At 40.2% G+C, this 27,991-nt stretch overlaps 1 protein-coding gene across 3 annotated transcripts; it reads left to right on the top strand.

Annotated features, from left to right (window-relative positions):
• Nucleotides 1-27,979, top strand: LOC124036264 (alpha-1A adrenergic receptor-like). Of its 3 annotated transcripts, none has more exons than XM_046350592.1 (3): nucleotides 1-521; nucleotides 16,806-18,535; nucleotides 26,050-27,979. In XM_046350592.1, exons 2-3 carry the CDS (start codon nucleotides 17,632-17,634, stop codon nucleotides 26,559-26,561), a joined length of 1,416 nt encoding a protein of 471 aa, XP_046206548.1. In that variant the 5' UTR covers nucleotides 1-521; nucleotides 16,806-17,631; the 3' UTR covers nucleotides 26,562-27,979. The 3 variants fall into 3 exon arrangements, with proteins under 3 accessions (XP_046206548.1, XP_046206547.1, XP_046206549.1); XM_046350591.1 differs by lacking the exon at nucleotides 1-521 and adding an exon at nucleotides 9,370-9,595; XM_046350593.1 differs by lacking the exon at nucleotides 1-521 and adding an exon at nucleotides 14,427-14,507.
• Nucleotides 27,980-27,991: the final 12 nt, after the last annotated feature.

The following is a 27,991-nucleotide window of genomic DNA, read 5'->3' on the forward strand; positions in this document are numbered from 1 at the left end:
GGTCGAAACGAGTATCACATTGTTGCTGCCTTGTAGCATTGAAGACAAGGGAAGTCAGCGAGCTTTTGTTCTTTCTTGATAAAAAGGTATAAAACATTAGCCAATCAGCTTGTGGGCTAAACAACTGGAATGGTCCTGGCACCAAAAACAAAAGTGTAAAGGGAAGCCAGTTTGGCGTCCCTCCTATCAAATCCCATCGAGAGCATATGTCATTGACAGAAAAACTTGATTTGTTTAATCTCCTTCTGTTGTTGTCCTCCGGTGGCTGGACTTGTGGTTTTACTTAATTCTCCATACTGGCCAATGATTATAAGGCGATTCAATATAAGTTAAGTTCAATATGTAGCTAGATCTAGAAGCCTAATGTTAACTAGCTAACGATGCCCATGAACAGAAGTTAGGCTAACGAGCAAGCGTTTTAGCCAGGTAAAAAAAATATTAGCGTGTACTGTATGACAAAGTGATAGACCGTTTCGTCAACATGAAAGAGGAGGATGGCATTGGTTTTCTCTACAAGTTGGGTGAGTCAACATGTTTTTCTACTCGCATGAACGCGCACGCACACACATACGCACACATGCACACAGAAATCAGAAGTATGGGCATCCACATATTTAGCTTAAATTGATTGGATTAAATTGTTTTTGGTATATTTTAGTTGTCACTGTATTAGACTAATTAGAGTTGATTTGATGATGTTGAAATGTTGAAGTTGAAATGGTGCTGGAATAGTGGAGGCAGCTCTTGTTTTCTTTGTTACTTGTGGTATCTCTCTGTGGTTCAAAATCAATAATTGTTTAGTGGTCCAAGAATGTCGGCTTCCCTAGTGATTTTATCCACGCACCGCAACTGATTGATAGTGACAGAATCACACATTACTTCCCAAGCATAGTCAATGTTTTCTCTCCTCAGGTATAGAAGGTTGTAGCGCAGCCTCTGAATGCCATACAGACAAACCCATATGATATCCCATATGTATCGGAGTCACATCTTTCCCTGGAATTTTACAGTTTGTTTCTAGCACAAAGCCCTATGCTTTTAGACATTTTCTTTATCAAAGACCACAATACCTTCACATACATACTTCACAATTTCAGCCCTGTTTTTAACTTAACACTTTACTAAATCATTCACTGATACTGAGATATTTAAGGAGTGCATGGTGACAGAAGGAATTGGCAGACAAAATATGTGGATAGTAGACTATAATTTTGTCTGTCAAACTTATTTTTTGAATAGGAAGAAATAGGTTCCAACTCAAAGCCCCTCTTGTTCTTCGTAGGCTAAATTACAATTCAAATGAAGACATTTTAAATGAAGCCATCTCAAATTGGCCTACTTTCAGCACCTGTGCTGACCATCTCTGTGGCTGCCAATTCATAGCAAATGATGTAAACATGGCTTATTGTGAGGTCAATAACTCTGGTAATTAGCTTCCTTATGGGCAAAGAACACATATTGTTTTATATTACAGCAGTAACAAGCTTCCCTCCGGTCATCTTCACTCTCTCCCTCTCAAACTGAACAGGACATCAGTAGGCCTGGTCCACACCGCAGATAAAGCATTTTTTGGACACAATATTTTGTTGTTGTTATAAGAAGCCCCTGAAGTTGTTATAAGAAACCCCTGAAGTGACACTGGTACACAGCACAGCCAGGGCAGGCCAGGGCTTACAATTGGGAAAGCCTATCATTGCAGTGTATAATGCAATGTAGACTAGTTTTATATACACCATCCCAGCAGTGCAAAAACTCGGGAAGGAAGTACATTTTCTTAGAAATATTACTTTGCCTTGCGCTTCTCCGAGCGTGCTCTTCGTGTTGGCCTATAGCCTATAGTATAAGCAATGGATAATTTGATTGAGACCACTCTAGGCGCACTTGACATTGTGCTCCCAGCAGAGAATCAGGAATGAGAGGCTGCAATGGGCACACATCGTGATATAACAACCAACTAATTCTCAAACACTGAGCAATATGACTTTTAATCGATTACAAATTACATGACCCTCCCCTGGACTTAATAAAAAAGTACTAAACCCTCCCCTGACTGAAATGTAAAAAGCTTGACCCTCCCCTGTTATCCACTGGGTAACAATTGTGCCGATTTTGACTTCTCCCTAAAGTTTGTAATTTTCACTTTGAATTTTCAAACTTGATTTGCCCTAACAAAAATTGTATCAACCCCTACACAAATGTTTCATTAATTATAATCCACATAATAATTCTAATTTCCTTTTGATGCAAGATTATTTTCCTGCCGTAGCCAACTGGCTCAAATTAAGATCCTAGATCTGTATGAAAGAAAGTCAAATCAACAGATGGTAACTGTATTAGAACCTCCAGCTACTGCATCTGTCACTTCCTGTTGTTTGTGCGAATAAAATTAAGAAGCTCTGTTGAAATAACAATCAAAACTGTGCAGGGATCACCTCCCACCCCTACTCAAACACACGCACGCACGCACGCACGCACGCACGCACGCACACACACACACACACACACACACACACACACACACACACACACACACACACACACACACACACACACACACACACACACACACACACACACACACACACACACACACACACACACACACACACACACACACACACACACACACACACACACAAGCCATCAGTTGCAGCTCAACAGTCTTTGTCAATAAACATGAAATGATGCACATTGTCATAGTAATCCATGTTAGACATTCATTTTCATACGATGACAACATGTCAGATTCAATTGGCAATTACTGTTATCTGAAATTGTTATCTAGTATGGTTATATCACATCTTTTGCCCTGAGGCTTGTACTCAGATATGGATTGATGTGCTTAAATATACTGTTTCTCTTATTCAGGGCACTGTCTCCTTTCTCTAAGATGTATTTTTTAAATCTCTGTATATTTCTCCCATATACTGTATTTGTCTCTAACTTATCTTGCTTTCAGTCAATTAGACAAATACAAACCCCATCTCTCATCTTTGTGTCCAGTGCACTTTGAAGTGGCATGTTTGGATATTTGTTAATGTTTTATGTATGGACATGGTTTTACGGCTTCATTTCCATCGCAGTATCCTTATACACATACTTACTGAGGTACATTCCATGTGCACCATTCACTCCCATGCTGTATGTCTGTTCTCATCAAACTCCCCCAGAATAAACCAGTCTTTGCAGGGTCAATCTTGTCCAGAGCTCTGTGTTCTGTAAAAATATCAATTAGCCCTCTAGTCAATTTATTAACTGTGATACGATAAGTTGACTTTTTCAATTAATGGTGATATTGAGTCAACAAAACAATTAAAGGCCATCACTTCCCAGAATATGTTGTCGTTGTTGACCTAGGCTGTATCTCAGACAGTGTTTAACAGACTAGAAATGATTTGATTATCTATCCGGTGTCTGTGCAATAAGAGATGTGACTGATCGCTCTGCACAGGTCAATAAAGTAGATACACTTGGTGTTGTCTGAGAAGACAAAACAGGGCAGAGGCAGACAAAGTCTACGCAGGTTACCTGATGATTCAAACACACAAAGAATAACAATACGGCACGACTTTTACACTGATAAATAATTGATGTCGTTGCAGATGATAGAGGGAAATTGTCTTCCTTCCATTAAAAATACTATATTATTCCACATTGCCCCTCTGGTCCTGGGAAAATTGGACCATCAACACATAGACAAACTAGAGAGCCCCGTTTAGGAAGGGGTGTCTGATAGCATCCTCACAGTACAGCCCTCCAGCTAGCTAGCGGGGAAACAGTGATATGAGCGCTTTGCCAGGGTCACACACAGCGTTCATGGAGTAAATGCTCAGATTATGAATTATCTTACGGCTAAATGTGAGTCAAACAGGGAAGATTTCATTTAAATATCTGAGGACTCATTCCACCGCTACTGTGATAGACTCATTAGAGTTGCTTTATATGAAATAAATTAATCTCTTCTCTGGCAAATTATTAGAGTCTTGAGACAACACATATCCACCTGGACACACACATATGACACGTACATGCTGCTATTTGAGTTGTCATCACACTTTTGAAGTGAAAAACAATACAATCTTATTCCTCTGGTCTTGATGTTCTAAATGTTGTATTTTATAATGCAGTACAGCATATACAGTACAGTGCCTTCAGAAAGAATTCACACCCCTAAACTTTTTCCACATTTTGTTCTGTTACAGCCTGAGTGCCACCGATCTACACACAATACCCCACAAGGTCAAAGTGGAATTTCGTTTTTAGAAATGTTTACAAATTAATATAGAATGTAAAGCTGAAATGCCTTGAGTATTCAACCCTTTTGTTATGGCCTAAATACGTTCAGGAGTAAAGATGTGCTTAACAATTCACATAATAAGTTGCATGGACTCACTTTTTTTTAATGATTACCCTATCTCTGTTCCCCACACATACAATTATCTGTAATGTCCCTCAGTCGAGTAGTGAATTTCAAGCACAGATTCAACCACAAAGACCAGTGCGGTTTTCCAATGCCTCACAAAGAAGGGCACCTATTGGTAGATGGGTAAAAAAAAACAGACACTGAAAATCCCTTTGAGCATGATGAAGTTATTAATTACACTTTGGATGGTGTACCAATACACCCAGTTACTCCAGAGGGGAAGGAAACCACTCAGGGATTTCACCATGAGGCCAATGGGGATTTTAAAACAGTTAAATAGTTTAATTAATGGCTTAACAACATTGTAGTTACTCCACAATACTAACCTAAATGACAAATATTCCAAAAAAAATGAGGAAAATATATCAACTTTTTGTCCTGAATACAAAGCATTATGTTTGCGACAAATCCAACACAACAACACTGAGTACCACAATTCATATTTTCAAGCATGTTGGTGGCTGCACTATGTTATGGATATGTTTGTTATCGGCAAGGACTAGGGAGTTTTTGGTGGGATGAAAAGAAACAGAACAGAGCTAAGTACAGGAAAAATCCTAGATGAAAACCTGGTCCAGTCTGCTTTCCACCAGATACTGGGAGACAAATGCATCTTTCAGCAAGACAATAACCTAAAACTCAAGGCCTAATAAACACTGGAGTTGCTTACCAAGACAACATTGAATGTTCCTGAGTGGCCTAGTTACAGTTTAGACTTACATCGTCTTGACAATCTATGGCAAGATGTCTGTCTAGCAATGATTAACAACCAACTTGACAGAGATTGATACGTTAATTTTTTAAATAATGGGCAAATATTGTGCAATCCAGGTGTGCAAAGCTCTTCGAGACCGACCCAGAAAGACTCAGCTGTAATCACTACCAAAGTGATTCTAACATGTATTTACTCAGGGGAATCAATACTTATCTAATCAAGATATATTAGTGTTTCATTTTTTCTTGGGGTGTGAATACTTTCTGAAGGCACTTTAAATGATGCATTGCGTAGACTTTTTAACCATTTTCTGGTATAGATTTCTGGTAGTGCAGAGAGCGCAAACAAAAAGGTCTGTGGGAAACATTTATTTCCTTGTATAGAATTTTTGAGTAAACAAAGCTACTAAAATGTATCGGTATTGTTTAATTAATGACGGCTGAACAGTTCCTTCTGGAATTTGGTAATGGAATCTTAAATAATGGTGTATTGATGTGAAACTGATTCAGAGGATTATTAGATAATTACTCCGTGATCAGATAAAACAGATGATTAGACTTGATGGCAACCAATACTTCATTTACATTGACTTCATGTTACTTTTAACATAAAGATGTAATGGCCATTTTAATTGTAAAATATTAGTACTGGTATTTTTATTTCTGTTTCAGGGTGTAAGGCATTGATTTTCCTTTTAAAAACTCACTCATTAAGACTCAAAAGACATGACACTAAAGCCAGTAAAACACATCAACATAGTAACATGATTAAACCATGTGTGAAACCAAGCCCTAACTCACGCAAGAGTCCATTTGTCAACATCTAAAATAGTTTGCCATTGGTCCAAAGGAGACGTGAAGGGTTGTCATTTTAGATGATAACCACGAGAGCATTTTCCCCCCATAGTCAGTTATAGCATAATACCAGATGTGCATAGCCCCGGGGATGTTTGTGTATGTGCAGCAGTCAGGCAGCTGCAGCAGGGCCATAATTAGAGTCCTGTTTGGGGGCAGAGTTCCATCGGCAAAAATAATTAGGGCCGACTTCATTACAGCAATTCAGACAGTGCCATGACTGAAAATGTCAAACGCAGAGTTCTAAAATCCCACGGCAAACACAACCGCAGAGGCAGGCCAAAGTGAAATCAAAGATCATTTTTTTAAATTCCGCGTTTACAACAATGACAATAATACTCAGTATCACTATGGCCCGATTAGAAACATATGAAAGGCATAGGATTTTGGGCTATAGGCTAACTATGGGCACCGGGCCAAACTAACACTGCAGTTGATTCACTCACGGAGCGGTGGCCAGTGTTAGCTTGTTTGGCTCTACCCAAGCAGGGTTCATCTCTTCCTACTGAGCTGGGGTCGTTAGTCGATGCTCCCCATAGCCGCCGTTACATAGATAGAACGTTTTAAATTCCTCTAAAATGGATGGAAAAGGTGAAATGAGCTAAAGTGAGGGGTTCACAGAGAATGAGATATTCACTGTTTTGGCTCTTGTACTTCTAACCTGTTGAATATTATCTGACAAGAAAATGTTGGTTTTCAAGCATGCAAGAATTTTGTCCTCATCTTCAATCTGTCTGCCCATGTGAGGCTTGAACACACTTCAACCAATGATGCACAAGCCTGTCTTTTTTTCTACCTGAGATGTTTTTGTGTGTGGGTGGAGGATTGGCTGGTGCGCTAACACATTTCGTCAGATTCCGTAAGGCTTTATCCTCGGTTCAAATGGATGACTAAGACTGTCACCTTCCTGTGTAAATGTGAAGACCCGGGTATCTGTAAGCGGCTGCTGGACAGATGTCCATGATCATACAATGTCATCTCATCATACTGTGACATTTTGAAGGCTCTTGCAGCTGAAACTGAACTACATTATTTTTTGTCAGTAAATCCAAAAGAGGGTTGTGTGCTCCAATCGACTAATAACTGTTTAAAATATGCATGTATGTGAAATTTGAGGAGTTGTCGTCAAGGAACATATTTGATCGACAACAAGAACATCTCTAGCGGAAGTCATTAAGGTGAGTGTCGGTGTAAATGGCAAAATTTGTATAAATGTTTAGGCAAGATATGTCCCTCAGTTAAGTGTAAATTTCTCTAACTTGATTTTTAGAAACATCAAAACTCATCAGACTGAAAGGCTCAGACTGATAATTGCCATTCAGACAGGTCTTTTACAGATGGAACTTGACAAGATGAACAGAGAGAGAGAGAGAGAGAGAGAGAGAGAGAGAGAGAGAGAGAGAGAGAGAGAGAGAGAGAGAGAGAGAGAGAGAGATGGGGTGGAAAGGAAGGGAAAGAGAGATACAATCTGTTATGGTAATAGTCTGCTCTTGTTCTAACATTTAGAGAAATCTCTCATCTCTAACCAAATTAATCTCTTAAGATAATATACCTTGATCCATGCACAGCGCACCGCAGCGCACCACACCGCAGCGCAGCACAGCACAGCGCAGCGCAGCGCAGCGCAGCACAGTTATTTATTTAAAATGTTTAACGTGTTCATATTCCATCATTCAATTTAATGACGTCCTTGATGTTTTTTAATCACTGATAATATCTCATCAGTGAATTAAAATGTTAGATGTTTAATAAGGAAGGGTCAGAACAGATTTGCTCTGCAGCAACCCAAATGTGGGAAAGGGAAAGGGGATACTTAGTCAGTTGCACAACTGAATGCATTCAACCGAAATGTGTCTTCCGCATTTGACCCAACCCCTCTGTGCAACCCAAATGTCATCACTGCTATATATGTTTATTATATGTTTACTAAATATGTTTACATACAGATGTAGGATCTTAATTTGAGCCAGTTTGCTACAGCAGGAACACAATCCTGCAGCGACAAGAAATTGTAATTATTATGGTAATTATAGTTATTGGACATTTTTCGTAGTGGTTGATGCATTTTTCGTTAGGAACATTCCTGCAACAACAGGTTGATCAAATTAAGATACAGCATCTGTAACAACACTCTTAGAAAAAAAGGTTCTATAAAGAACCTAAAAGGCTTACACTTTGAATAACCCTTTTTGGTTCCAGGTAGAATCTTTTGGGTCCCATGTAAAATCCTCCACAGGATTCAACACGGAACTCAAAACAGTTCTATGGGGACAGCCAAAGAACCCTTTTGGAACCCTTTTTCTATGAGTGTACCATTACTAGTCATTTTAAATGATGATGAACAACTAGGAGTTGTCATGGTGATGTATCATCCCCAGGCAGGAGAAGCAGGTACTGAGAGGTGGTTTGCTGCTCATCTGCTTGTGGGGGAGAAGGGATTCTTTGCTATGATACAGTAGCACCCTAAAGGCTTGTGTTGGTGTTGAATCTATATGAGCTTGAAAACAAACAAGCTATGGACAGTTTACAATGGATGGTAGAGAGAGAGGGGGGGGGGGCTAGGAGTAAAGCACTGCATATCGATGAAGGTAATGAGCCTCAGATGAATTGTTGAAGCCGAAGATGGTCAGATGGTCTTTTCACTGACATCTATCCCTGGTAAAGTAATTTATCTTCAGTGCCCTAACTACAGTCATCTCTCACTGTAAGGCTCAGATATCGTACAGTTCCCAGCACCCCATAAATATCTTACATCTGGAACCATTTGAGATAAGATTTCAACCGCATGGCAGTTTATACTATTTGAGGATGTATCCATGTGTGTCAATCGTCTTGTTGCTTATTGTGTGTCTACGTCTTTGTGTTTGTTTGAGGCCCATGGGGGATATGAGACTAATCTATTTAATCCACAACACATAAACACATGTTTTGTTCTACAGCTCTTCTAAACTCTTTGACCCGCAGACTTCTTTTTTAGCATTAAAAAATGCCTCAGGCATTTTCCAGAACTTTAGGTCTTATTTATGGACCCTCCACCGCAATAATTCTGAGTTTAATGTAACATAACTGTAAACCAATTAATTAAAGATAAACAATATACAGCGTCTCCAAACCAGTTTCATTCGATTCCTTAGTTCGACCGTGCTATAATGAATCACCATTTTCTGGAAACCATGAAATATGGCTGTGCCATCGCTGAGAAATCGCTGGGAAAATCTAAAGTTTTGTATAAATATTGATGACGCATGGTATGCTGATCTGTAGAAGGAAGCTGAAATGTATAGGCTATAGTGGAGGCGGGGGGGGGTGAAGGGGTGGTAGCAATGACTCATTTCGTAGTCATCGTTTCAAGGAGTAAATGCTCTTGAAGAGCAGCACTTAAATGGATCTAGGGCTTTCCATTAGGAGCGCACTTGGCTATCTGAATTAGTATCCGATACCTCACCTCGGTCGAGAAAGCGTAGCATATCACAAAAGCCCGCAGTTATTAACACCCTGTCCTTTTTACACCTTACAACGCTCCTTTTTCATCTTTCTTTTTGCTTTTCCGTATACTTGACATTTGTTGCTGTTCAAACCATCCGGACAAGTGTCAAGAGTTAGGTGAGTAACGGTCCAGTGAAAATGTTTGATTGCTTTGGTCAATGGGATCGATTTTAAAAAAAAGAAGTAACTCATTTATTGCAATCTATTTTTAGTTGATTGTCAACAGATATGTTAATAATGTTTTCATGTATTGCATAGGCTACTTTGATGTACAGTATTGGAAAAAATAGTCTAAGGAGAACGAAATGTAGACTAGTATTGGTTTAAAATTACATCCAAGTAGATTGAAAACAGTTCAATTTATGAGAATCACAGTTATGGTCGAAAAGACGGAACATCTACTCGACTTTTTCATTCTCTCGTCCAACGCTCTAACCACTAGGCTACCATAGTTCAACAAACTTCGTCATTTTCAATACTAGTCAATAACCTAATAAACGTTAGATATGTGGCGCTTTTGCAGAGCCTAGATTGTGTAGTTTAAATTTGTACAATGAAATCATTGTAAAACCTATAGCCTATGTGCTTGCTACAGTAGGCTATAACGATGTATGAAATAATATGTTTAATTGTTTGTTGCGTTGCACCTTGCATTAGCCTTGAAGAGCAAGCAGTAAGGAGAAACAGTCCATAGTTAGGCCATGGCTTCCATAGCTTCTTTCTTTCTTTCTTTCTTTCTTTCTTTCTTTCTTTCTTTGCAGAGGAAATAGTATGTTGTTCTTATAAATTGTGTATTTGTATTTATTTTATGTATTTTTCCCACTGGGCCTACTGTATATTCATTGTCTTCCATCAGTTTTTCATGTAATAGAATTGAGCTGTGAGAGGTCACCACAGAGTCCATTAATGTATGAAAAAACAAAGTGTGATTACTAAGCATTATACAATGGGTGTGTCTAATCCTGAATGCTGATTGGCTAAAACCGCATTCCAGCTGGTGTATATTCTACAAATGACCACCTGCTAAATCTTTGATGTTAAAATGCCTATTTACTCTGTTCCATTTGACTGCGAAATCCACTGTCTCATCAGCCCAGCCAGGCAATTTATATCTCCACTACAAAGAACATCTAGCCATTATCTCATCTTTTAGACTAAAATTTAGTTTTCAACAGCGGAGATTAGTATAAACATTGCTGTCTGTCTCTCTGACATTTGCAACATTGCTTCAATATTCATATTCGATCTACAGCTGTCGCATAGTAATGAACTTGTCACGAGTCAGGATTACATAGACAGGCAGGCAGCTTTTGTCAGCCAGTCAAAATCATGAATAAGCATAATTGTATGGATATATACAAAGAAAATGAAACAAAGTGCAGCTAGTTTGCAATCTTTCCAGCTTCAGTTTCAAGGAATTGTGTTTGCTGTGTTGTTGTCTATTTCCTATGAACAATAGTGTCCTGACGAGGATCACATTTTCTATACCAGGTGAAATCGTGCCTCATTAGCTCATCGTTATTGATGTATCCAAATAAATTCCACTAGAAAACAGCTTAAACAAATGCAAATGCATCTACTTTGTTTTTATTCTGGCTGCACTGTTTGACGTGACAAAGTTAGCCGTAGTTGGCTAGCTAGCAAGCAAGGGATAAGTATGGCAATAGAACATTTAGATCAAATAACTGGGTCGTGTCCATAGATACAGAACAAAAACGACTGGATCGTGTCTCTGGCAACTGAACCGATAGAAAGAACGACCAGCCAGCTTTGGTAGCAACCCTCGATTTGTGTCAGGACTGGATAAGAGCGTCTGCTAAATGACTTAAATGTCATGTAAATGGATGAAATAGTATGAATAAATGAAACAAAATAAGGTTTTTAATGAAAATATGTAAATCATTATTTGAATATTTTGGTAACTCGTTGTATAAAAATGATAATGCCCTCGAAGCCAGTGTTCGGAGGATATATTGGCATGGTTTGCCGGCCTCCGACTTCGTCTCGGCCTAACAACACCCGTGCCAATATATACTCCAAACACCGGCTTCTCTGGCATTATGACTTGACAAGAGCTAATGGTCGGAGACAGGGAATACCACCATACTACTGCAATAATGTGATAATTGTTCATTAAAGCGTACCAGTAATTGTGATGTAATCATGGACAGAATGGATGTTGCTTTAGGGGCAGTCATGTCTGCCGTTATGTGGACACACTGTCTCGGGCATAATGTAATGCTTTTACCATCCCTAATTTGAACAAATCCTAACAGGCACCATTTAGATGGGGTTGGCTGTCTGTGCAGCTTGCTAGACACAAACAATCCTTGTTTTCTTGATTTGAGTATAATGTCTTTGCGGTTTGGGTTTGTGGTCATTTATTGAGGCATTTCATGTTACCTGTGCACCTGAGTCTGGTATGCACCTACTTTCTAACATCCAGATGTTGCTTACAAGGCACTATGCTGAGGGAAACTCATTAAGTAATGCTTTCATGTGTGACAATGATGCAAATGTCATTGTTGTTTATTCATAACTTTGCCATGGGCAGTTTTTTGTTTGTCCCACGCGCTTCAGTGGCTAAAATCAGACACTGTCTTAGCACCCTATATTGCCCTTAAATCAAATGAGCACTCTCTCATCCTGCTAGTACACTACCCAAGTAAGTATCTGTGCATTAGAGACCTTTCTAATGCCTAGAAAACTCAAACTCCCATTCACCAGTTATGCAAACATTATAATGTCAAAATACGTTTGTTGATCACTAAAATTAACATGGAGTTTTGCTGAGCAATTGTCTTCATTTACTCCTGTCACGGTTGGTATGTGCTTCCAAAAAAGGTCTAAATAAAAATGAAATAAAAAATGTACAAGCAAAATGACTATTCGGCACCTCCAATTTATGAGCTGTTGTATACTTCCGACCTGTGAGGGGCAGTAATGAGTGATTGGAGGTGCAGAATATGATTTTTTGGGGTTGCTTGTACATTTTTATTTAGACCTTTTATGGAACAACAAACGTATTTAGACATTAGAACGCTTTCAGAGCTGGTGAATGGGAGTTTGAATCTGAGCTTTCGGGGCGTTAGAGAGGTCTAAAGATACTGGTTCAGCACCTATATTGCCCTTAAAGCAAATGAGCACTCTCGCCCTGCTAGGACACAAGCCAAGCGCTGTTGTGTGTTATAACCCACACCGTGAGTAATATTATTGCACCATCCCAGTGTTCTCTCCAGCAGCACACCACACGCAGGAACTAGTTGGAGGTGTGAATGTAAGTGGCATCTGGCTGTACACAGGAGTTCACCAGGCTGCTTCAGCAGCTGCTCAGCCAGTGTGGAGCAGGACTCTGTGGGGCACAGAGGAAAGGTCACGCTGCGGTAATAATAATATGACGGAGGAGAGAGGGGAGGAGGACAGTAAGGGACTAAGTCTTGTTTTAATTTAGACCCATCACTAACGGTCCACTTTCACCTATTCTGTATGGGAATGGATGATATGCATACAAAGTACAAGAGAATTGGTTAGAATACATCAACCTTAACACTGATGGATTTATAGTCTAAGAGCTGCACTCAGATGAACTTCTAATGTCATCATCTAAGTCAAAGCTGCTTATCATAACCCAATATAAACCAAACTAGGGCTGTTTCCCATCCACTTTTAGTATTCTACTGTGTTATCAGGCATTCGATCAAATCTACAGTATATTCCATATATGACGTCCATGTACCAAATGCCATTGAGCAGCAGAGACAAGGCTGATGAGATTAATTTTACATCAGTCAGACAGTGGGTGTTTTCTGTGGGACATTGTGAAAAATACATGTAGCTATGTCCTCTATTATGAAAGTTTACTCTTTGAAGGCGAAGGAGAGACAGCTCGAAAGATTGTTGCATCACCACCATACAACAAAGTCAAGATGAATTACAGTGCCTTCAGAAATGATTCCCACCACCTGACTTTTTCCACATTTTATTGTGTTACAATCTGGGATTAAAATTGATTTAATTGTAATTTTCTTCTCAATGAGCTAAACAAAATACTCTTAATGTCAAAGTGGAAGAAAAATTTGAACATATTTATTTAATTATGGAAAATAAAACATTAATGTACCTTGATTGGATAAGTATTCACCCTCCTGAGTCAATACATGTTAGAATCACCTTTGGCAGCTATTTCAGCTGTGACTCTTTCTGGGTAAGTCTCTAAGAGCTTTGCACACCTGGATTGTACAATATTTGCCCATTATTCTTAAATATATTATTCAAGCTCTGTCAAGTTGGTTGTTAATCATTGCTAGACAGCCATTTTCAAGTCTTGCCTTAGATTTTCAAGCCGATTTAAATCAAAACTGTAACTAGGCTACTCCGGAACATTCAATGTCATCTTGGTAAGCAACGCAAGTGTATATTTGGCCTTGTGTTTTAGGTAATTGTCCTGGGTGAATTTGTCTTACAGTGTCTGTTGGAAAGCAGACAGAACCAATAATATGATGGAGGAGAGAGAGAAGGAGGACAGTAGGGAACTAAGTCATGTTTTAATTTAGACCCATTACTACCCGTGTGTGTTTTTTTCACCCATTGATTCCACTTTCACCTATTCTGTATGGGAATGGATGGTGTGCACACAAAGTACAAGAGAATTGGTTAGAATACATAAACCTTGACACTGATGGATTTATAGTCTAAGAGCTGCACTCAGATGAACTTTTAATATCATCATCTAAGTCAAAGCTGCTTATCATAACCCAATATAAACCAAACTAGGGCTGTTTCCATCTACTTTTATTATTCTAATGTGTTGTCAAGCATTCGATCAAATCTAAATTCCATAGATGACGTCCATGTACCAAATGCCATTGAGCAGTAGTGATAAAGCTGATTAGATACATTTAACATCAGCCAGACAGTTGTTCTTTATGTGGAAGATCTTGAAATATAGAGCACACATAGCTATGTCCTCTATTATGAAAGTTTACTCATTGAAAGCGAAGGAGAGAAAGCCAGCTGTGAGTCTTTCTGGGTAAGTCTCTAAGAGCTTTGCACACCTGGATTGTACAATATTTGCCCATTATTCTTTTTTAAACTTATCAAGTGCTTTCAAGTGGGTTTTTGATCAATGCTAGACAGCCATTTTCAGGTCTTGCCGTAGATTTTCAAGACGATTTAAGTCTAAACTAACAGGCCACTCAGGAACATTCAATGTCGTCTTGGTAAGCAACTCCAGTGTATATTTGGCCTTGTGTTTTAGGTTAATGTTCTGCGGAAAGGTGAATTTGTCTTCCAGTGCTTGTTGGAAATCAGACTGGAAAACAAGGTTTTCCTCTAGGATTTTGCCTGTGCTCTCTTCCGTTTATTTTTTAAAAAACGTTTAAAAATGAATCACAGGTCCTTTGTCGATGACAAGCATACCCATAACATAATGCAGCCACCACCATGCTTGTAAATATGAATAGTGGTAACCAGTGATGTGTTGTGTTGGATTTTCCCCAAGCATAACGCTTTGTATTCAGGACAAAAAGTTCATTTCTTTGCCACATTTTCTGCAGTATTACTTTAGTGCCTTATTGCAAACAGGATGTATGTTTTGGAATATTTTTTATTCTGTACATGTTTCCTTCTTTTCACTCTGTCATTAATGTTAGTATTGTGGAGTAACTGCAATGTTGTTGATCCATCCTCAGTTAACTCCTATCACAGCCATTAAACTCTGTAACTTCAAAAAAAAATCGCTATTGGCCTCATGGTGAAATTTCTGAGCAGTTTCCTTCCTCTCTGGCAACTGAGTTAGGAAGGGCACCTGTATCTTTGTAGTGACTGGGTGTATTGATACTGTCATGTATTGTCATGTTATGTCTTGTTCCTGTTCTTTCTCTTCTCTTCGTTTCCCCCTGCTGGTCGTGTTAGGTTACCTTCTCTCCCTTTGCTTCCCCCAGCTGTCCCTCGTCTCCTCTAACTACCTCGTTTACTCTCTCCCACCTGTTCCCTCTTTTCCCTCTGATTAGGTCTCTATTTCTCTCTCTGTTTCTGCTTCTGTCTTTGTCGGATTCTTGTTTGCTTCGTCCTTGTCCAGTCCTGTCGTATATGCTTCTTCATTAGATGCTGCGTGTGATCAGGTGCCTCTGTCCTCTACGGTCCGCGCCTACCCGGAGGGACCTGCAGTCTGTTGCCGCTAGCCCTGCTATTCTCCTCTGTTGCTAGAAGGGGACTCTCCTGTAAAGATCAGAGGACTTAATGATTTGTTTGTCGCCCTCTCTGCGGGTTGTCTATTTTCTCAACCGAGACTTCTGAAAAGGATTTATGTTTTCCCTGTGTTTGGACGTTAAAAGACTCTGTTTCTGTTAAACCGCTTTTGGGTCCTCACTCACCTGCATAACAGATACATCATCCAAAGTGTAATTAATAACTTCACCATGCTCAAAGGGATTCAATGTCTGCTTTTTATTACCCATCTACCAATGGGCGCCCTTCTTTGCGAACCATTGGAAAACCTTTTTGTGGTTCAATCTGTGCTTGAAATTCACTGTTCGACTGAGGGACCGTACAGATAATTGTATGTGTAGGTTACAGAGATGGGGGTAGTCATTTGAAAATCATGTTAAACACTATTATTGCACACAGAGTGAGTCCATGCAACTTATTATATGACTTGTTAAGCAAATGTTTAGCTTATTTAGGTTTGCCATAACAAAAGGGTTGAATAATTATTGACTCAAGACATTTCAGCTTTTCATTTTGAATTAATTTGTAAACAATTCTGAAAACATGATTCGACTTTGACATTGTGAAGTAATGTGTGTAGATGGGTGACACAAAACCTCAATTTAATATATTTAAAAGGCAATGTATACAGTACACGAAAGGACTGCATGTCTTAAGACAGATGAATACATTTTTCCGTCATAAAAGTCAGCAATCAAATCCAATTTTATATGGAGGCTTTCCTTCTATTCCATTCTTAGGCTACACAGATAAATTGAGAAAAAGGGACAGATTTGCTCAGCATTTGCAGCAGGTGCAAAGTCTGCACCTGCCTTTCTTTCAAAAAGGAAATTAATTCAGGATGAGAAAAGGGATTGTATCTCCCATACAATGGGACTGGATAGGGGCCAGATAGGTAATTTTAAGCAGCTAATGATATTGAAACACGTGGCAGAATACAAATTGTGGCTGTCTGAAAATGTTTTAAAAGATGTAGCGACTTGTCTTACTGAGGTTTGATTTTGCATGAGATCTGTTGTGGTGGTTGGATGTCATACCAGCTTATACTTAGTCTTACTCAGACCAAAGCATCACTGTGGCTGTATCTCTTTTTTTTCAGGGAGAGTCATGCCACAGATGCACAGTGACTATTCAACTCATCCACATCCAAGCTGAGGCTGTTCCCACTTTCAGGAGGCTTGGCCAGACTTGCCCTGGGACTGGCCTGTCTCTTCACCTGTAATAACCCTGCTACCTCCTGACTCCTACTCTGGCTAGCGGTCTGGTGTGGAGCTCAAGCTCAGTGAGAATACCTTTCAGTATTATCTTCCAGTTGGATTGAGCAAAACTAAAACCAAACTACTCAGATTGCAGATTGTATATGATTCACTGTCCTCTTCCCACTATTCTACATTTTTGATATGACACAGACTTGCCCTTGTACACTTTGAAGTAGGTATTGGGAAGATCAGAGAGATCGACCTCAGAGCTATGCCTATGATCATGATCCTCAGTAACCAAATACGACTCTGACAGGTCAGACTGTCATAGTCAACTTCACACTCCATCAAATATCTTTTGTGGTCTCCAACTGTATTTAAACTTGTGGCTTAACATCAAGCACAATCTCAAAATGGATTATGATTTCTGTGTTAAATAGCATTCCTCTGCATACACAATGTGTGTCTCGCTCAGTGTTTAAAACAAGGACATAGCTTACTATTTTTGATTCATCTTAATTGCTCATTAGATTGAGACATCATCAGTCAAATTATAATTTGACATGACAGTCTTAATGTGATCCTTATTGTAATTATTTTAATTTCTCAGGAAAGTGCTCTGATGTCCTTGTCTTCTCTCAGCAAACATAACTGTCTGCAGTCTGTTTATCAGTCTACTGTTACAGTACAGGGCAGCACAGTGTATCAATACTGTATAGAGAACAGATGGTTCCTATAGCAGACAACATGAACATGACCCCAGAGCCTCCGACACAGAACTGCTCCAACTGCAGCCAGGCGTTTGTCCCAGAGCTCAATGTGATCAAGGCTGTGGCGCTGGGACTGATACTTGGGACCTTCATCATATTTGGGGTTTTTGGGAACATCCTGGTTATCTTGTCGGTGGTCTGTCATCGACACCTACGCACAGTCACACACTACTTCATTGTCAACTTAGCGGTGGCAGACCTCCTGCTGAGCTCCATCGTGCTGCCCTTCTCTGCCACCTTTGAGATCTTAGGGTACTGGGTGTTCGGACGGCCATTCTGCAATGTGTGGGCAGCGGTGGATGTGCTGTGCTGCACAGCCTCCATCATGAGCCTATGTGTGATCTCAGTGGACCGCTACATCGGGGTCAGCTACCCGCTGCGCTACCCAGCCATCGTGACAGAGCGCAGGGCACTGCTAGCTCTGGTGGGCTTGTGGGCTCTGTCTGTCACAATCTCCATCGGCCCTCTGTTTGGCTGGAAGGAGCCGGCGCCTGAGGATGAGTCTATCTGTAAGATCACAGAGGAGCCTGCCTATGCCATCTTCTCTGCTGTGGGCTCCTTCTACCTCCCGCTGGCCATCATACTGTCTATGTACTGCAGGGTGTATGTGGTGGCCCGCCAGGAGAGCCGAGGCCTGAGGGAGGGGCACAAAACAGACAAGTCAGACTCAGAGAGCATCACGCTGAGGATACACCGCGGCAACACGGCTGTGTCTGAGGACGAGGCCCTGCGCAGCCACACACACTTCGCCCTGCGCCTCCTCAAGTTCTCCCGGGAAAAGAAGGCCGCCAAGACCCTGGGCATTGTGGTTGGCTGCTTCGTGCTCTGCTGGCTGCCTTTCTTCCTGGTTCTGCCCATAGGTGAGTGTTACCCATTGTACCTCGGCTCCGTACCTTGTAGACCGTGCTCCACAGCTGCTGTGTCATGCTGTTAATGCCACCTCCTTTTGTATCTACACTTGGCAAAATAATTTATGAGGGTTTATAATTAAATTGCATTGCAGAGATGGATGTAGGAGGGAGTGTGGGATGACTCCCAAAATAGATGTTCACAACAGTCTCATGCAAGCCTTTCTTATGTCATACGGTATCAACCATAGAAATAGAACAAGTTTATTTATGTGTGTAATAAATCAGTGATTTTAGGTTATGTGAGGCTGTTGGATGATGTAAAATGTAGTCTATTGTCGCATTAATCAATAATGGGCCCGCATCTGCAAAGATTTACTTTCATTGATGACACTAATTAAAACTGGTTTACAAATAGAAACCATCTGAAGTAACGCAAATGTATCATTAAAAAGAGTACACTAATCAAAGTATTTGTTTGAGCTGTGCAAAATGTCAATCTTCTCTTCACCCTTATGTTATTTTACTTGTCATACATGACTGCTTTTGTCTAACTTAACTACCAGACATTTTTTAGTAGTATATGCAGTTGAAGTCAGAAGTTTACATACACTTAGGTTGGAGTCATTAAAACTCGTTTTCCCACAAATTTCTTGTTAACGAACTATAGTGTTGGGAAGTCGGTTAGGACATCTACTTTTTGCATGACACAAGTAATTTTTCCAACAATTGTTTACCGACAGAGTATTTCACTTATAATTCACTGTATCAAAATTCCAGTGGGTCAGACGTTTACATGCACTAAGTTGACTGTGCCTTTAAACAGCTTGGAAAATTCCAGAAAATGATGTCATGGCTTCAGAAGCTTCTAGAAGCTACATAATTTGAATCAATTTGAGGTGTACCTGTGGATGTATTTCAAGGCCTACCTTCAAACTCAGTGCCTCTTTGCTTGACATCATGGGAAAATCAAAAGAAATCAGCCAAGATCTCAGAAAAAATTGTAGACCTCCACAAGTCTGATTCATCCTTGGTAGCAATTTCCAAATACGTTCATCTGTACAAAAATAGTACGCAAGTATAACCACCATGGGATCATGCAGCCGTCATACCACTCAAGAAAGAGACGCGTTCTGTCTCCTAGAGATGAACGTACTTTGGTGTGAAAAGTGCAAATCAATCCCAGAACAACAGCAAAGGACCTTGTGAAGATGCTGGAGAAAACAGCTACAAATGTATCTATATCCACAGTAAAACAAGTCCTATAACGACATAACCTGAAAGGCTGCTCAGCATGGAAGAAGCCACTGCTCCAAAACCGCCATAAAAATGTCAGACTACGCTTTGCAACTGCACATGGGGACAAAGATCGTACTTTTTGGAGAAATGTCCTCTGGCCATCAGACTGTTAAACAGCCACCACTAACATTGAGTGGCTGCTGCCAACACACTGACTCAACTCCAGCCACTTTAATAATGGGAATTGATTGGAAATGATGTCAAATATATCACTAGCCACTTTAAACAATATAATGTTTACATACCCTACATTATTCATCTCATATGTATGTATACGTATAAACTGTACTCTATATCATCTACTGCATCTTTATGTAATACATGTATCACTAGCCACTTTAACAATGCCACTTTGTTTACATACTCATTTCATATATATCATTTCATTTCATATCATTTCATATATATACTGTACTCGATACCATCTACTGTATCTTGCCTATGCCGCTCTGTACCATCACTCATTCATATATCTTTATGTACATATTCTTTATCCCCTTACACTTGTGTGTATAAGACAGTAGTTTTGGAATTGTTAGTTAGATTACTTGTTGGTTATTACTGCATTGTCGGAACTAGAAGAAAGCATTTCGCTACACTCTCATTAACATCTGCTAACCATGTGTATGTGACAAATACATTTGGATTTGATTTGATTTGGTCTGATGAAACAAAAATAGAACTATTTGGCCATAATGACCATTATGTTTGGAGGAAAGCCGAAGAACACCATCCCAACTGTGAAGCACAAGGAGTGGCAGCATCATGTTGTGGGAATGCTTTGCTGCAGGAGGGACTAGAGCACTTCACAAAATAGATGGCATCATGAGGAGGGAAAATTATGTGGATATATTGAAGCAACATCTCAAGACATCAGTCAGGAAATTAAAGCTTGGTTGCAAATGGGTCTTCCAAATGGAACATGACCCCAAGCATACTTCCAACGTTGTGGCAAAATGGCTTAAGGACAACGTCAGGTGTATTGGAGTGGCCATGAAAAAGCCCTGAGCTCAATCCCATAGAAAATTTGTGGGCAGAACTGAAAAAGCGTGTGAGAGCAATGAGGCCGACACAAGCTCTGTCAGGAGGAACGGGCCAAAATTCACCCAATTTATTGTGGGAAGCTTGTTGAAGGCTACCCAAAACATTTGGCCCAGGTTAAACAATTTAAAGGCAATGCAACCAAATACTAATTGAGTGTATGTAAACTTCTGACCCACTGGGAATGTGATGAAATAAAGAAATGCTGAAATAAATAATTCTCTCTACTATTATTCTGACATTTCACATTCTTAAAATAAAGTGGTGGTCTTAACTGACCTAAGACAGGGAATTGTTACTGGGATTAAATGTCAGGAATTGTGAAAACTGAGTTTAAATGTATTGGCTAAGTTAAATGTATATGGCTAAGTTGTATGTAAACGTCCGACCCCAACTGTACATACACTTACAATAATGTGGTATTTCATGTGTAAATAATGAAGTAAAAAAGTAATTTCAGTAGCTTTTATTTCAGAGCACACAATGCCCAATAACAAGTATAATTGCCATAAACATTTACTGATGTTATCACAATCTTTGAATAGAGTCAGTATTATTTTAAAATAAAACTGATTGATGAACATTTCAGATTAGGCCCATTATCCTCATCATTTCATTTGATTCAATTATTGTGTTTACTATTGTGTAGAAAATATAGAGAGGATGTTCACGAACACGAACACGCACACACGCACGCACACACGCACACACACACACACACACACACACACACACACACACACACACACACACACACACACACACACACACGCACACACACACACACACACACACACACACACACACACACACACACACACACACACACACACACACACACACACACACGCACACACACACACACACACACACACACATTAGAAAGTGATAGAGAGCTACAGAGAAAGATAGAGTACGTTTGGAACTTCCATTCATTCATTTCCAAGACACCAATGTCGATTTTTGTTATCCAACCATAGCCGTAAGTGCTTGTTAAATTGATCGTTTTTGGTGTTAATTGAATGGTTTTTCGGAAGGCCACTGAGGAGTTACCTCCATTTGGGCCAGGTGTCTCAGTGATGCAGTGCAGGCAACAAAGTTAAAAGCTGTGACCGGGTCTGGTACTAGGCTTGCCAGACACTGGGTCATCATAGGATTCTTCAGACAACAGAGATACTCTCAGCATTGGTGCGTGGTCACTTTCAGTCAGCCTCTGTCTCAGTCATCTTCTCAGTGTGATCAAAGAGCTGCTGTGGTTGAAAGAAAGCATCTTTCCAGTTTGGCTGGTCTGTGAATAAGGCAACCTCACAGAGAGTTACACATAAGAAACTGTATTTGAAGAGTTGGACGCTATATCCACACATTTTTCACATTTGTATTTTTTCACCAGAAATGATTGCTTATGGGTACCTTCATGTGTGTGTAAAATATTACTGTTGTCAGATATTTTATTCATAGATTTGAGAGAGTATGAAAATGTTTTTTTTGCTAAACGCTATATATTCCTTGTTTAGCTGGAATGGCATGTTTGTGTCCTGTGTATTTGACTGTGATATGTACTTGTCTTACCTTGCTATCTTAAGATTAATGCACTTACTGTAAGTCTCTCTGGATAAGAGCATCTGCTAAATGACTTAAATGTCAAATGTAAATGTTTTACATACAGATCTCATATTACTGTCTTTAGTTATATATATTTTAAAATTTGATATTGATGTCGCAAATATATCATTTGTACATTTCTTTACTAAAGATGTAGTTATTTGTTCCATGTGACTGTGTAAAACCTAGCAGTACTACTTATTTCTCTGAGAGTGAGGTTTGTCTTTCTGAAATTAAACCATGACATGACAGATTTTAAACTAATACGTATCTGTCAATGAACAACCCCCATGCCATGATTAGATAGTGAAATAAAACACATTCATCTCATTCATAATGTCTTTAAACAATACAAGCAAATTTACCAACATTTCTGAAAATTGGTATAGCGTTTTGGAATGAAACTAATCATTTCCAGAGGACATATGTATGTGGTTCTGTACAAAGATAATGAATATACTATACATAATGACCATAACATGACAATGACTGTTTAACACGTAGTAGCATCAACTACTATTAATGACTGGCATTAGTAACAACCAACAGTAAATGCACACAAGTTTCAATAACAACATCACTCACGTCTGTCCACGCACTCCACTTGGAGAAAGACTGACGAGGCTCTTACCTGAGCAGGCAAAAGGACGGTCTGCTGTCCTGCCCCCTAGCAACCTCCCTAGCAACTTCCCTAGCAACCTATAGGTGGCCTGGTAGCTGAGGTAATTCAGAGTTTGGGGAGCCAGTTTATGATCCCCTAGTCTCTCTGGCAACATCGGGGAATGGGTGGAGTGAGCTGTGTGAAGTTAGGAGTGCTGAGCACATGCTGCCGGAAACTTTCTTTTGTGTCATATTTCACACACACTTTTCAGACAACCATTCTCTCTCTCTCTCTCTCTCTCTCCCCTCTCTCTCTCTCTCTCTCTCTCTCTCTCTCTCTCTCTCTCTCTCTCTCTCTCTCTCTCTCTCTCTCTCTCTCTCTCTCTCTCTCTCTCTCTCTCTCTCGCTTTCTCTCTCTCTTTCTCTTTCTCTTTCTTTCTCTCTCTCTCTTTCTCTCTCTCTTTCTCTTTCTTTCTCTCTCTCTCTCTCTCTCTCTCTCTCTCTCTCTCTCTCTCTCTCTCTCTCTCTCGGCATCTATTTCTCTTGCACATAGAGGCATTTTCATCAATGTGATAACAGCAGGAAGGAAAGATAAAGTCTGCTTGTTAGCTTAATCATTTCAGTATAGGATGAATGTGGGAAGAAAATACAAATCAAATCAAATTTAAGATCAAGTCAACTCCTTCCTAACCCCTCAGGGTTCCGATGTATTATACACTCAAATCAAATCAAATCAAATTTATTTATATAGCCCTTCGTACATAAGCTGATATCTCAAAGTGCTGTACAGAAACCCAGCCTAAAACCCCAAACAGCAAACAATGCAGGTGTAAAAACACGGTGGCTAGGAAAAACTCCCTAGAAAGGCCAAAACCTAGGAAGAAACCTAGAGAGGAACCGGGCTATGTGGGGTGGCCAGTCCTCTTCTGGCTGTGCCGGGTAGAGATTATAACAGAACATGACCAAGATGTTCAAATGTTCATAAATGACCAGCATGGTCGAATAATAATAAGACAGAACAGTTGAAACTGGAGCGGCAGCACAGTCAGGTGGACTGGGGACAGCAAGGAGCCATCATGTCAGGTAGTCCTGGGACTTGGTCCTAGGGCCCAGGCCAGTTGAAACTGGAGCAGCAGCATGGCCAGGTGGACTGGGGACAGCAAGGAGTCATCATGTCAGGTAGTCCTGGGGCATGGTCCTAGGGCTCAGGTCCTCCGAGAGAGAGAAAGAAAGAGAGAAGGAGAGAATTAGAGAACGCACACTTGGATTCACACAGGACACCGAATAGGACAGGAGAAGTACTCCAGATATAACAAACTGACCCTAGCCCCCCCGACACATAAACTACTGCAGCATAAATACTGGAGGCTGAGACAGGAGGGGTCAGGAGACACTGTGGCCCCATCCGAGGACACCCCCGGACAGGGCCAAACAGGAAGGATATAACCCCACCCACTTTGCCAAAGCACAGCCCCCACACCACTCTCATGCTCAGAAATATAGTAACTGCAATAGAGAGCTAGGGTGGTGATTCTACTCCCTTACCATGTCTGGACAACATGTCACAATGTTATGTATTATTATGCTGTTAAATCACAGAACCGTTTTCAAGTTAAGATTGATTGTGTTCAGCTGGAGATGGTTATTCTGGTTTGCTTTGGTTTATTGGGGCAGGCTTTATTTCTTCTTTAAGAGGGAAACTTACCCTTGTGGGGATTTGAGTGGTTCAAAAGGGTTAAAGAGGGCTATCACTGTCTTGGCAGTGTGTTTATTTTGAGACTGGTTTGTTCCAGTAGCTATTTAAAAGGCATGACCAAGAGCTACGCAACTGTTTACTCACACGTTCACAAGGTAGTGGTATCTTGTCTGCTGGTGCTGTGGTCGTTAGTCGGTAGTTGCACTTGTGCCTACCATGCATATTTGGTATTGTTATCTTAAATCATTATTGACATTATGAATTATATTTGGGGGTGTTGGTAGTGAGCTACAGTATTAGATCAGTAGTGTGCTTCTGTGTCTTCCTGGATGTATGGCAACGTCTCACTTGGGAAGTGAGCACATTTATTGGTCATCCATTATTTATTTCTCACTCTATCTTGTTTTCTGTCGCTATAAATCACTGTATACCCTCTGTTTGGTGCAGTAGAGGGAGAGAATGAAACCAAATTATTTGTTTAGCTTGTTTAACATGCTTTGCATCACTGTCTTTATTGTGTCAACTTTTCATAGAAAAATTAGGCTTCCTGAGTAACGGCAATCAGGTTTCCAGGATGTATGAATTCAGTAGTAAGAAGAGTAGTAGAATAGCTCTTGCTTGTTGCACAGTAGTCATCTGAGATGTATTTGACACGGAATCATATCAACTCAAACTTCACCTCCTTTCCTTCCCTCCTCTCTCTCTCTCTCTCTCTCTCTCTCTCTCTCTCTCTCTCTCTCTCTCTCTCTCTCTCTCTATCCATCTCCACATCACTAAAAGTTGTCCAACATTTCACAAGACAGCTCACCCAGCCTACCTTTGAAGATAGACGCTCAAATTGAAGGCCATCCAAGACATTAGCCATTTAATTATTTTAATGTGTCGAGCATTGGCTGTGAAAAGTCCTTCATGTAATGTGCATGTTAAACCATTTAATCTACTTCACTATTAAGTGTGCAGCTCACACTCTATCACACTTTCTCCCATGAGCCCCTGTAGTAGGATTTATGAAGGCAATTTTAAATCAACTGATACCTTGACGTCAATACCTTGATGTTAATCAGTTTTCTTCCCTTTATGTGTGGCATGTGTGTCCGTGTCTAATTCTCTCTCTCTCTGTGTGTGTGTGTGTGTGTGTGTGTGTGTGTGTGTGTGTGTGTGTGTGTGTGTGTGTGTGTGTGTGTGTGTGTGTGTGTGTGTGTGTGTGTGTGTGTGTGTGTGTGTGTGTGTGTGTGTGTGTGTGTGTGTGTGTGTGTGTGTGTGTGTGTGTGTGTGTGGCCTATTATAGGTTCCATATTCCCGGCATACAGACCTTCGGACACAGTTTTCAAGATCACCTTCTGGCTGGGCTACTTCAACAGCTGCATCAACCCTATCATCTACCCCTGTTCCAACCAGGAGTTTAAGAAGGCCTTCCAGAGTATTCTAGGAGTGCGCTGTCTGAGAGCCCAGCCAAGAGCCACTCATCACCTAGGTCCGGGCCTCAGTCAAGCCCAGGTCCAGGGTCATTCTCTCACTCTGAGAGTAGATGGCAGAGGTGACCCCTCCCGTCTTAGCCCCTCCTCCTCCATAGCCCTGTCCCGCACACCCTCCTCTAGGGATGACAGAGAGTGGAAGATAGAGACAGGACAGGCTAAGGTGGCCCAACTGTGCAGTAGGAGTCTGCTGAAGACCTGCTGCTGCATCAGAGACCGGAGCCTCAACCAGGGGCCCAGCCATCCCCAGCCCCCTTCACACGGTGACATGCCCACCATTAAGATCCACCAGTTGTCTTTCTGTGAAAATGGAGAGGCCGTATAACCAGAGATAATGATGGAGTAAATCATTTTGAATGTCTCTGGTATGAATACTGTAGTTCTTCTTCTCTTAAACAAAGCATGGTCTACCCTCAAGGTCCAGTGCTATTAAAGGAAACTAAAGTGAATAGTGAATACATTTCTAAGCCCAGTGGAGTTTACAACGATGGAACATTAATAATAGCTGGTGGAGATGGTCAATGAAATTCTGAAATATTTTTCAGCGGATTTTGGAATACTCTGACTGCAGATACACAATGGCAGTGTTTAAATTCATGACTATTTGTTTTTACACACTAAAACAAGGTTTTACCTCAAGATGATGACACTCTTTAAAGGTCCAATGCAGCAGTTATTATCTACATATCAACTAATTTCTGGGTAACAATTAAGTAACTTGCTGTGATTGTTTTAAATTAAAATTATCAAAAAGTAACATTACATTTACATTTTAGTCATTTAGCAGATGTTCTTAATCAGAGCGTCTTACACTAGTGAGAAACAAAAATAGCTTCTTGGCGAAGAGCAATTTCTCAAGCAAGAGTTTTGCTAAGGCTGTCTGGTAGTGGTCTGAGTGGGAAGGGGAAAATGGAAAATTAGCTGTTATTGGAACTCTCTTTCTTATTGGTCTATTAACTAATTTACCACCTGGTGATGCCACCAGGCAGGCCACAACTCTATCCAGCTCTTACACTAAAAGGGCATCATCATAATTTTCACATTTCACAGTATTATTCCAACCTCATAGTGTGGAAATATATATAAAACACAGTAAAATCACGTTGTTGACTGTACTGGGCCTTTAAGACAAGTGCACATTCTCTCAGGTGGTCTTTGCCACTCTTCACACTTTACCATCCAGTTGATTTGAATAGTAAAGAAAACCGTCCAAATTACATTTCCAATCTAATGCCAAAAGTGATAGTTCCCCAAGAGCAAAATATACCCCCCCCCCCTGTTAAATATACATGTTAGGAAAAGTTTTCCATGGGGATCTTACTGGGATCTACACTTTAGCTATATCAATATATGTATTATTTATTCCAGATATTCCTGATAAGATATTGGGGTTTGTGAAGTTATTTCTTAAGAAGGACCAAATTGTGTGTTCCTTGTGCAATGTTTACAAGTTGTATACTTACAAAGAATATTACCAATGCATTCTAGGTCAAGTCTGTACATATGTAATTGGTGGTAACCTCACAAATTGTTCAAAATTGTAATCATTCTCCCAGTGTCTTACCCTTTACCAAGCTCTTGTCCCGTTGTGAGAATAGTGTGTGACTGTGTGATACTGTGACATCACTCCCAGTCTCCCTGGGGAGTCAGAGGGCAGGCACAATGCCCATCACAAATGAATCACACCATACTGTCCACAGCAGGCTGGAACCCAAGAGGATACTGTCCTTCCATGTCACGTATTCCAATAAAAAG

This window comes from Oncorhynchus gorbuscha, linkage group LG05 (genome assembly GCF_021184085.1).
Source record: "Oncorhynchus gorbuscha isolate QuinsamMale2020 ecotype Even-year linkage group LG05, OgorEven_v1.0, whole genome shotgun sequence".
NCBI classification, from domain to species: domain Eukaryota; kingdom Metazoa; phylum Chordata; class Actinopteri; order Salmoniformes; family Salmonidae; genus Oncorhynchus; species Oncorhynchus gorbuscha.

Coding starts and splice junctions, on each gene's coding strand:
- LOC124036264 (XM_046350592.1), top strand. CDS start 17,632: ATGGTTCCTATAGCAGACAACATGAACATGACCCCAGAGCCTCCGACA. Junction 18,536..26,049: donor CTTCCTGGTTCTGCCCATAG/GTGAGTGTTACC, acceptor GGCCTATTATAG/GTTCCATATTCCCGGCATAC.